Here is an 11,963-nt window from a genome sequence, read left to right on the forward strand (position 1 = left end):
AGCCGAAGCCATGTGGCTTATAATATTTATTGGCATGGGTGGGGCTAGAGCTCCTTTTATATACAGTCTAGATGGGCGTTGCCCACTTTGTTTTGCTCCTTGTCCATGGAGCTGAGGGAGTACTTGTGAATGTTTCTATCAAGCGCTGAGTGCAGACTGTACAAGCTGACCTAGACACCCAGGTACGTATATTAATTATTCTAATAATCTGTACACTTCAGTTTTGTCTGTGAAAACGTACCTACCCTAAGACCTCGATTTAAAGCGACACTATTAACGATTCCAGAGGTCGCTTCTTTTGGAGGTTGGTGTCGCATATTTAGCTAATTGCATGTATCTCTACTTTATAGACTACTTGCCTTAAAACTTGTTTTCCAGTGGGTTATAATCGAGGCTAGGGTGTGGCTTACATTTACCTTCATAGGGCGCGACATTAAAAAATAATTGTCATCGCTGCATGCTGTTGCTACTTTTGGAGGTCTGAGTGCGAGGGTATCGCAAATTTGGAGGGTCGCCTTTAATCGATCGAGGTCTTGCAGTATTAAAATCTACGTGTACATCACTTTAATAGTAATTAATAGTACGGTCACACCAAATTGATTACGTTTCACAGACCTTTAAGCTGTCCTAAAGTGGTGTTTGTGGTATCAAACACCACAAACACCACAAAATATCACTTTAGGACAGTTGTCTGACCTTGACCATGCACTAATCGTTTTACAGAAAATCCATGAAACATAAATTATACTATAGTAACCTATCCCTCAATATTAAAACAATTGTTTTCATGTTATTATAACTGTGTTAATTGCCTCGGTGCGCATGCGCAAGCGAGGTAGTTTGTGTGTCTGTGTGTCTGTGTGTGTAGACTGCTACAGCTGCTCAAGGATGAATCAAGAGTTTCTATAGGCTTCTAGTCATGTTTTCTTGGATTTTAATTCGTGGAATTGCAAAATAATGCTTCGTTCTCGAGTTATGCCTAGTTTTGCTTACTTGGAATGCCATTGCAGCCTTTTCAGAGGAGCACGTAGCCAAACTTGTTTACCGAGTGTTGCTACTCTACTTAGTAGTTAACTCCGCACTAGAACGCTAGCTATTGGTAGCTGCAAGAGTGAGAAGAGAGCTGCAAGGTTATGCTGATGCATTTTTTTTGACTGTCGCATGGTGAAACAGGTTAGGTACAGTTGAGATTTCCATATTGTCACTGCTGGTCACCTTAAACGAGCATGCAGAGTATGAAAGGTCGTGCCCATGCACAGAGCTCTTTTTCTACTCAGAATTCTGGAAGTGATCATTGCCAACATGGCTTTTGATAATACCAGGAGCACATGAGGAGATCCCCACAAAAATTACCCGCTATACAGTACTCACTATTTTAGATCAAGCGTTATCAGCCGCCCTGCACATGTACAGAGCATTTAATTAATGGGCGGAGTCCAACCAACGCTGCGCTCACGCTAATTAGCACATGCAAACAAGAAAATGTAGTTAGACGATAAATTCTTGCATAGTAAGACGCTCTGACCTCCACAAAATTTTAACGTAGGCATGGCTTACCGGAACGTATGAATACAGTACAGGCAATGAGATTTTTACTCACAAAAACCACCGTTTCTCGAGTTGAACGAATTTTTACCGCACAAAACTTACCCGCTATACGGTACAATGAATAATGTTAGCAGCACATAGTGGTTATTACATGTATATGGCAATGTTTGTACATAGCAGGACGATATCAAATCGGTGTAGTAAGACGCCAGTTGTGTTAGCTGTCAACATTTTAGCCTTGTGACAGATAATATTAATCTGTCCGAAAGTGTCTCATCTTTTTTTCACCCAGATTTGCCATGGCTACATTTTCGGAACCACTGAAGGCAATAGAGGCAATCGACTACTTTCTAGTATTGGATTTTGAAGCAACATGTGAGAATAAAGTGAAAATGAAACCTCAAGAGATAATAGAGTTTCCTGTCCTCAAGGTCAATGCTAAGACATTGAAAACAGAGAGCATATTCCATACCTATGTTCAGCCGACTGCTAACCCTGTACTTACCAGGTTTTGCATTGACCTTACTGGCATCACTCAGGAAATGGTAACTGGCCAGCCGATCTTGAAAGAAGTGCTGGAGGATTTCCATAAGTGGATGAGAGACAATGGCTTACTAACGCGTGATGTAAATTCTTGTTTCGTCACCTGTGGTGATTGGGATTTGAAAACCATGCTACCTAGCCAGTGTAGGCACTTTAAGTTGCCGTTTCCAGATTACTTTCTCAAGTGGATCAATATCAAGGATTTGTATTCTCGTGTAACCAAAGAAAGAGCAACTGGTATGCCCGGCATGCTCAGAGGGCTAGGATTGGAGCTGGATGGACGTCACCACAGTGGGATTGATGACAGCAAAAACATTGCCAAGATTCTAGCTAAATTGATCGAACTTAATTTTTCTACCCAGCCTACTGCAGAATAATTATTACTAGATAGGAAGATCTACATGTAATAATGTTTTTAAATTATTAGACGTCTAGACGTCTAGGCCATAGTAGTTTTTCAATTTTGTCTAATGCGCATGCGTAGTTTTCACTGCAGCTGGTTTGTCAAGGCAGAGGTTTATTACTTTAGCTAGCTAGCTGTACTTCTCATTCGAACTCTCAGCCTCTCAGCCTCTCAGCTGTGCCCAAGACAAGCCTGGCAAGAAATATCATGATGCAAGACGATCAAGTAGTGTGCAGTAACGATTTGCAAGCGGACACCGACGAGGTAAAAAAATCTGGAAACTAACGAGCTATCTAGATATCTATAATTATTACATACATGTATGTACATGTCTAGTGACGCCAAAACTGTTCCTATGTTTCCTGATTATCTGTACAGACTCTCTCAGGTCATCCTAAGTTGCATGCATGTATTTGTAGCTAGCTACCGTAATTCACCCGAATTACCGGGACACAAAAAAATAATTACGGCTCAGTGTCCCTTGGAATAGAGCAAGAAAAAATTACGTTAAAGTCTAAGTGTCCCTTGTATTAGGGTGTCCCGTAGTAATTAGAACAAATATTTCCCCATACGTACGTACACGGCCTCGATTCCAGGCCGAGGCTAGCTCTGCAGCTAAAATGTCTTTCGTGCAGTTTAGAAGCTGTGTACGCGGGTTCCATGTCTACAAAGTGGTGTCTTCAACCGTCAGTGACATATTACGGTGCCAGAGAGTAGAATCCATCTAGTCTCTATCGAGCTAACATGCTCTTTTTCGTTCTAATTATATTGGGACATCTAATAATATTTACATTTCCTGTTGTTCCTTAATATAGAGTGAACAAAATTACATAAGTCCAAAGTGTCCCTTAGAATAGAGTGTCCCGGTAATTTGGGTGAATACGGTACTAGACTCGAGAAAGGGACTGGCCAGCTGCCGGTTGTGTTGAGACACCTGAGAGTTGTCCCGTTGTAGAACAAAATACGAATTGTGTGGGTGATACCGTACCGTATAGCGGGTTATTTGGAAGCACTAAATTTTCGCGGATTTTATTTTCGAGGGCAGTGACGTATCCAGTTATTAATGTAACTTATGCACCTATCAATGGCAAGCCCCACCTCCCCCAACACGGGCATAGGTGGGGCTATAAGTGGGATTTGACCTTGAATTTTGCCCCAGGGGCAGGGCAATTGATTTGACATCATTGCGCATGTGCAGTAACTAACACAGCCATGTGCTGATCTGGTACTGGTCATTGCACTTATACACGGGGATTTGACATCGAGGCTGCCCCAGATGTGGTGCAGTTGAATTATGTATGTTTCAAATCCCCACCTATGCCCGTACTGGTGCCATTGATAGGTGCATTACTGTTTAGATTCCGAGTAAATTAACTACCGTAATTGATGTAATTACAGCGCCATGTCAGCATCGGCATAATTGTTTAGGTCCTAAAAAACCGCCAACCGTTGTTGGAATTATTTATTTCTGGCGCTTATAAAAAGGCTTGTTTGAGACATCAAGACAATCATTCTGCCTTTGACCCTTCACACTTCTAAACAGTTCACGAGTCATTCAGCTCTCAACGGTGCGCAGCTAGCAAGTGAAACTGAGCTAGACCACACCCATTTTCTCTACAAATTCTATACTAGCTGTAGCATAAGCGCCACCATAATGTAGGCGCCAGCTGGGCTGACCGCAATTTTTGGGGGTTTAAAAGATATGCGCCACTCGGAAGTGGAATAAATTTTTTGTGGCGCTATAATTACATTAATCACGGTAGTTACGGTATCATTTTACTAATTTTGGGACTGCGCATGTGCACTAACACACATGGAGTACCTGATCGTCTTTCGACCTAGCGTTACAGAAACGAGGCTATAAATCACTATGATTATACTCTATAGCTACAGTGCTTAGAATTAAAAAAATTCTCACTTGTTTGTGCAAATTGTACTCTACCGAGATTACGCCCACCCTAATTGCATGCTACAAAGCAGCTACAGGTGGGATGGGCTTAATTTCGAAAACAGTAGTTTTGTCTCGAAATTAAGCCCATCCAGGTGTTTGCCTCGAAATTAAGCCCACTCATTAAGAAACTATTCTTCTCTGTCTGCGTCCAGAGGAGGCTGGAACCACTTGACCTTAGCTAATTAAGGTCACTAATTGGATTTATCCAAACTTCTCTTGCAGACTACCGTATAGCGTGTAATTTTCGTGGGGCAAAATATTCGTGGTTGGAGGTCTGACCACGAATATTTGAGCTATATGATTAGTATAATTAATAATAATTATATTGATTTTTAATCATAATGATGCGTGTTCAATAGAAATAATATCAGTGAGGAATAAAAGTCAATACCCACGAATGAAGTGACCTTGCCTACCCTTTACCTGCAGTGCAAGCTCCAACCACGAAATGTCTCAACCGAATATTTTGTCCCCTGAAAATTACCCGCTATACGGTACTTCAAGCCTAGTTTTTAGTGTCTATCAGTATTTTTCAGGGGGGGTCAATTTTATTTTCGCAAATTTTGCTCAGAAGCAGAGATACAATCAAAAGTCTTGCTCTTGCACTAGCCTCGATATCTTGAGCGGCTTGTTCGAGGTCACTGCATAGCTGGCTTTGAGACTTGTATCTTTGCTTCTGAGCAAAATTTGACCCCCCCTGAAAAATAACGTTTTGAACTGATAGACACTAAAAACTAGGCTTGAAGTAGTCTGCAAGAGAAGTTTGGATAAATCCAATTATTGACCTTAATTAGCTAAGGTCAAGTGGTTCCAGCCTCCTCTGGTCTGCGTCTGAGGCCTGCCAGCTCTTGAAATACAATGAATACATCAACATACAACAACGGTAAATGCATGGGTAAAGTAGCTAGGTATAAAGATCGAGTCAAGATTCTGCATCAGAATTAAGGTTGTTCCTTGTCACTGTCAGAGTCTTCAACAGAGATTCAGAGAAGATTGTCCTTGTCTCTTATACTTGCTAATAGGATCTAGCTACATATCTAGCTATATTCAGAGCTTAACCAGCGTACACAATAAACTGCTAAACCTTTTCTTAACAACTTGCTCACTGACAAATGCATCACTTTATGGTGGGCGTATTTTCGAGGCAAATTAGCCTATGCAAGAACTTTCACTCAAAGTAGGGGTGGGCGTAATTTCGGACGTGGGCGTAATCTCGCGGTAGAGTACGGTATTATCCCTCGACCGCACGTGGTTACATTAGACTTACTTTGCATGCTGGTGGAAGGCTAAGCACTGCTGTTATCAGAAGATAAAACGATTAATTTAATAGCAATTCATGTACCTTAATCAGCCGACAAGTTTGTTTGAGTTTCTTTGCTAAGCAAAAAGGCACCCAAAAAACCCGATAATTTAGTAGTGATCAGTGTGTGTATTTATGTAAATCATACGAAATCATGCATACATGCCTCCCTATTCAGGAATATTGTGCGAGAGTTTCAGACTTTAGCCGACAACGATAGGTCTTTTCCATTGCTAAAGCGGTGGGAAAAGTCTTGCTGTTTATAAACCACCACATACCCACCACCTTAGAGATTTTTTGTTGTACCTACACAATGGTACCGTATAGAGGGTATATTTCGAGGGTATAAATGTTCGTGGTTTTCGTTGATTAGGCATGAACTGCAAACATTTATAACCGCGAATTTAATATTTCATGCATGCACGCTGCAAAAAAGGCGCTATTCCACGAAAATTAAATCAACGAAAACCTTTCTAAAGGCACATCCGCGAAATTTATACCCTCGAAATATACCCGCTATACAGTATCAGCAGTATTCTTGGAAATGTTACAATACATTGTTAATTAAAGCCAGTAGGCTTTAACTAGGATTAGCACTTTTCACGTATTTTTTCCTATGTTTAAACTGTTATATCTCTGCAGGGAAGCATTACATCTGAAAACTGACTGCACAGCGGTGAGCAAGTTATGCCTCAGTGCACATGCGCAAGCGAGGTAGACGGTAGTGTGTGTTAATTGTCTGTGTCCGTGTAGTCGACTAGCTGCTACAGCTGCTCAAGGATCAATGAAGTGCATGTAAAAGTTTCTATAGGCTTCTAGAGAGGATTTTAGGTTGGTTGGCAGACAGTTAAAAGTTGAAGCATGACCACACACTGTACGTGTCTTCTTACTATAATGCAATTAGTAATCATGGTTGACTGCACTTCAACTTTTAACTTCTGCCAGCCAACCTGAAATCCTCTGTATACGAGTCATGGATTTCATTCGTGGATTTGCAAAATAATGCTTCGTTTTCGAGTTATGCCTAGTTTTGCTCACTTGGAATGTTATGCCATTTCAAGAGTGCGTAGCAAACTTGTCCATGGAGTGTTGCTACTCTACTTAGTAGTTAGCTCTCCGCACTAGAACGCTAGCTATTGGTAGCTGCAAGAAGGAGAAGAGAGCTGCAAGGCTCTACTGATGCAGCAGCCATTAATTTTATACTTTGTACTTTTGGCATCCTTTTTAGCATCAATCATGGTCAATCGTTTCAGTTTCCCTGTGATTACGGCTTGCATGCCAAAATTACCGTAAAAACATGTGTGTATTAGCCATAGCTAATAGCTTTATGTTATGTAGCTTTGACACATCCACCAAGACATCAGCACCAGCGGTGCTTTCATTTGTAGAGCTATTCTTTTGTTGTGTGTATTATGATACTCAAAAAACGTTCACATAAAAGTGCACTATTATCACATTTCACCGCAAATGAGTGAGTGACTGACTAAGTAAGTAAGTAAGTAAGAAATTTCTTAATAAGCTTTTCCTCAAGGAGCTCTGAAGTACAACTCGCTTCCACAAGAGCTCAAGAGAATAATAACTACCAACGTTCAAGAATAGTGTACACAAACTGTTCTCTTCAATGTCTGACTGCAACTAAACTATTACATACATAATTATAATTATTTTTCTAAAACTCCATACTTTCTTGTCTTTTTGTTTTACTGTTTGTCGTTTACAGGACCTGCATTAAAACCTGCACTTGTGGATGCAGCATTTTCTGCCCAAATAAAAAGTTATCTATCTATTAATTTTATCCTCAGATTTGGGATTGCTTTCACGAGGCACACTGCCATCTTCTCAGCTTGACTTACCTAGAAAATTCCGCCATCTCTAGGCTGACTTCTTCATTGCTCGAGCGGCCAGTTCTCGAGAAACACATCGTGACTACTGGAAACAAAACTGAGCTTCCAAGTCTTGCAAGTTATTATTGTCTTCTAATTTTATGTTGAACTCAGGTAGACTCTGTCTTCCATTGTCTTTCTAGATTTTTTCTGTTGGATTCAGCTATAATTATCGATCTACTCAAGTCCTTCCTAGATTCTCCTCTGTTGCACTCAGTCAGTACTCTGTCTTCCAAGCTATTGTCTTCCTGTTTTATCATAATTTATTATGTTGCATCTAGTATCATGTATGTACATGACAACCGTATAAACTATGACACATAACGTACATAAATTATCTGAAGATGCTTTGAAATGTGAAGAAAATAAGATGGACTGTAGAAAATGTGCTTCCCACTAACAACATCTCTATTCGACGATCTGACCCAAAAAAAAACAGGAACAAGACCAACAAAAACATTTTGCTACGTGAAAAATTGCTATGATTGGCTGGAAGAAACAAGAAAGCGGGCGAGTGCATATCTCCAATCCATTACAACGTCATTCACATGTACTGTATAGATTTCGTATCGCGATACGAAATTATTCTACCGCTATAGATTCAATGTCACCATCCTGAGCTGTACGAAAATTAAGAATACGAAACATTTAAATGGGTCATTCGTTATGAAAATTACCCGCTGTACTGTATGTTAAATTTTGGCTGGTAGGGAGATGTTCGTTTCCTTATAATACATACAGTCTACAGTACATGCATTTTGGGGGACAATTTGTGGGATTTAATGGTCATTGACAGTGCAAAATGTATTTTCGGTTTTAGGCATACATGCACAGTCCATCCATGTATGCAAACTTCAATTCAGAAAAATAATGATTTTGGGCCTAGAAACAATTTTTGTTGCTTAAACTGCATAACTGATAATTATTTAGGATTCCTTCTTTCAAGATATAGATGCTCTTCAAAATCATGGGATTGTGAGTTTACACACAATAGTGTATGTGACATAATTAAGTTGCTTTTCAAACTAGAATGTTGCAGATATCAAGAAATTGAAGTCAGCAGGGATATGTACCATCAAGGTGTGTTGTATAGTAACAAGTCTAGAATGTTTATGGACTAAGTGTAGGGTATTCAAATGACTACTCGCAAGAAGCTCTGCAACATTAAAGGCATATCAGAGGCCAAAGTTGACAAAATTAAAGTAAGCTACGTCACTGGGTTACAAAAATTTAATTTTTTCTATTTTTGCAGGAAGCTACTGCCAAATTAATCGTGAGCAAAAAATATTTTTGCCTATTTAAATTTTACTGGAAACTATCTATCTAGGATGGAGGTTTTCAAACAGCACTCGAATACAGTGATAAGAGGAAAATGGTGTTTAAGGTGTCAACTGGCAGCGGTGAATTGGAGTAAGTACTAGCTACACCGTACAGTTGAATCTAAATGAAGTATATATAATGTCACACACACACACACAGCAAACTACTTGGAGGTGAGTCCTCAGAGCAACTTGTACTCAGTTTAAACTTACGTACTGTGTTCAGGTGGTATTGAAAGTATGTCGATCACCGAAGTGTTCGGAGGTAAGCTACTTTAATTATGCATGCATGGAATAAATATTTCCCTCATCTCAGCAAATAAGATTATGTGTATTTTGTCTCTTTTCTGGCTTCCACAATACAAATGCAGTTCAAGCTACTTTAATTATTCATGCATGGAATCCCTCATCTCAGCAAATAAGTAATCAAGACCATGTGTTATTTTGTGTCTATTTTCTGGCTTCCACAACAATACAAATGCAGTTACATGTCATTAAGAATAACGTGGTGGCCATATTTCAGGGCGAGTATTGATCATCAGCAATCCCGAAACGAAACGAAACGGCCGTTTACCATAGTGCTAGAAATGCATGCATGATTCAAACTATAATGGTATTTATGTGAGTGCATGCCTATCGTATCGCATAAATTTGAATCGTACCTTCATTCGAGCCCTGTACAATCACCATTGATATTGCGGCACTTAATCAAGGAAATAAGAATGCAATATTTATGTGTGCATAATATATTATATTTCTAGCACTACGGTATATTGAGGTGACCTTAAAATTATTACCAGAGAGCTGGATTAGCGTAGAGTCCACTGTAGTCCCAAGGTTAGCTAGAATTACATGGATATGACATGAGACTTTGATACCCTCTGGCAACATTGTTGGTTTTGTGCACATTCTCATAAAAGTTGAGCTAGATCTACTACATGTAAAGAGTAGCCTTTACATGTAGTAGATCTAACTCAACTTTAACTATGTTCTGATATGCTTGACCATGGATTCACAGGAGGTTGTTAATTGTGGCTGTCTAGCCTACTGGTGGCACTTGGTATGGCCACTTTTTGGGTATGGAGATCAATGCTAGCTAGGTTTGGCTGTTGAAATGAGGTGACTTAATTAAAATTAATATGTATCGTATTGAATGGTCATCCCGACACCTTCTGCACTAGACAATTTAAAGACTAGTGTACAACCATGATCACATTTTCTCGATTATTATATGGGCGATTAGCCATTATTAAAAAAACTACCGTATCGGGGGTAATTTTCATGGGGTAAAAAAATTCGTTCAACTCGAAAACGGTGGTTTCGTGAGTAACCTGCACTGCATTCATACGTTCTGGTAAGCCACGCCTACATTTAAATTTCGTGGAGGTCTGCTTCCCACGAAAAAAATGAATATTTTACCCCACGAAAATTACCCGCTATACGGTATTCATTTTGCCTCAGAGTTCAGAACAGGGAAGACGCAGCTGTCTCATACTCTATGTGGTAAGCAAAATTGTGGTAATCACTGATGCTCAGTAAAGCTATACAGTTACTGCACAACTGCCTGGAAAGCACAACTACAGTGGTGGAAAGGTGGTGTTCATAGACACTGAGGTAACTACTTGTCTTAACCAAATTCCATTACAATGACACATGATTTTCTATTTTACAGAACACATTGTATCCAAAGTCATATTCTCAGTATTATTATTTAAACTGTAACGTACAATGTAAGTGAAGACTGTCCTTAACATAATTACCTAGTCGTCCTGGAAGACTTAAAGAAATAGCAGATCGCTTTAATCTAGACCACAGTGCCATGTTGGATAACATCCTGTATGCAAGAGCATATACCAGTAAGTTTAATCCCCGTTAAGCACTATAGATTTACAATATCTTTATCCTCACACAGGTGAACACCAAATGGAGCTTTTAGATTGTGTTGCTGCCAAATTTCATGAAGAACCGGGAGTATTCAAGTTGATGGTATTAGTATTTTCCCCCCGTGCTCATTCATTTAGCCTAATTGAACAGATTGTTGACTCAATAATGGCTTTGTTTCGCGTGGACTTTTCTGGGCGCGGGGAACTTGCTGATCGTCAGCAGAAACTTGCTCAGATGCTCTCAAGGCTACAAAAGATATCTGAAGGTAACGAATACACGCTGAATGCATGAATGATTTACAAATAAAATATTTGTGTGGTCTAGAATACAATGTAGCGATGTTTATAACGAATCAGATGACGGCAGATCCAGGAGGTAAGCTAGCTGATGCACAATGCTAATAATGTATGACAAAATTTGCTCTTTATCTGAAACAGCAACTATGAGGTAAGCTTTCCTACAATATTATATTAGTTTTCATTAGCTTCCTTTGTAGTTTTCAAGCTGACCCTAAGAAGCCAATTGGAGGGAATATATTGGCACATGCTTCAACTACCAGAATAAGCCTCCGCAAAGGAAGGGGAGAAGTCCGCATTGCCAAAATATACGATAGGTGTGTTAAATGAATTTCTGAATGAAACGAGAGGTCATTACTCTAGTCTTTGTGTTAGTGCTGCATACTGTTGTGTTGTGTTAGCAATCCCATCCCCATCTTACAACTACCTTCCCTCCTTAGCCCCGACATGCCAGAAAGTGAAGCAACTTTCGCAATAACTGCCGGAGGCATCAATGATGCTAAAGATTAGCTCAAACTAACAAGTCCCTATGTACAAAATTAATGTATCACCAGTCAATTCAATATGCACCAAGATGTTTAATCTCCTCATGATCATGTTTCAAAATTGTGTTCAAATAATTATCTTCTATGATTGTGTACTGTACTGTCTCTAATCTTATGCTGATCCAGTGATAAATACAAGTGTGATGGAAATACTGTATACATGTACGTGTAGTGGGTAAACTGGAGCACTGAAGAGTGCTAACCCTCGGCTGTTGACATGAATAAGAGGAGTGTTCAGTTACACAATAATAAAGAAGCGACAAACTACAACTTTACTTTTAATAGTGACTG

General features: G+C 39.6%; 2 protein-coding genes across 2 annotated transcripts; both read left to right on the forward strand.

Moving 5' to 3' along the window:
- Positions 1-26: 26 nt before the first annotated feature.
- On the forward strand, positions 27-2,552 carry LOC135351273 (ERI1 exoribonuclease 3-like). Its single transcript, XM_064550242.1, has 2 exons — positions 27-182; positions 1,841-2,552. The coding sequence occupies exon 2, from the start codon at positions 1,848-1,850 to the stop codon at positions 2,466-2,468; it is 621 nt and encodes a 206-aa protein (XP_064406312.1). The 5' UTR covers positions 27-182; positions 1,841-1,847; the 3' UTR covers positions 2,469-2,552.
- A 14-nt stretch (positions 2,553-2,566) lies between these two features.
- LOC135351278 (meiotic recombination protein DMC1/LIM15 homolog) lies at positions 2,567-11,787 on the forward strand. The gene is made up of 18 exons (XM_064550252.1): positions 2,567-2,758; positions 8,559-8,603; positions 8,658-8,708; positions 8,756-8,830; positions 8,881-8,901; positions 8,956-9,038; positions 9,108-9,121; positions 9,174-9,212; positions 10,409-10,450; positions 10,497-10,561; positions 10,620-10,627; positions 10,712-10,803; positions 10,860-10,933; positions 10,982-11,096; positions 11,156-11,206; positions 11,269-11,278; positions 11,328-11,444; positions 11,568-11,787. Exons 1-18 carry the CDS (start codon positions 2,702-2,704, stop codon positions 11,635-11,637), a joined length of 1,029 nt encoding a protein of 342 aa, XP_064406322.1. The 5' UTR covers positions 2,567-2,701; the 3' UTR covers positions 11,638-11,787.
- Positions 11,788-11,963: the final 176 nt, after the last annotated feature.

This window comes from Halichondria panicea, chromosome 17 (genome assembly GCF_963675165.1).
Source record: "Halichondria panicea chromosome 17, odHalPani1.1, whole genome shotgun sequence".
NCBI lineage: Eukaryota > Metazoa > Porifera > Demospongiae > Suberitida > Halichondriidae > Halichondria > Halichondria panicea.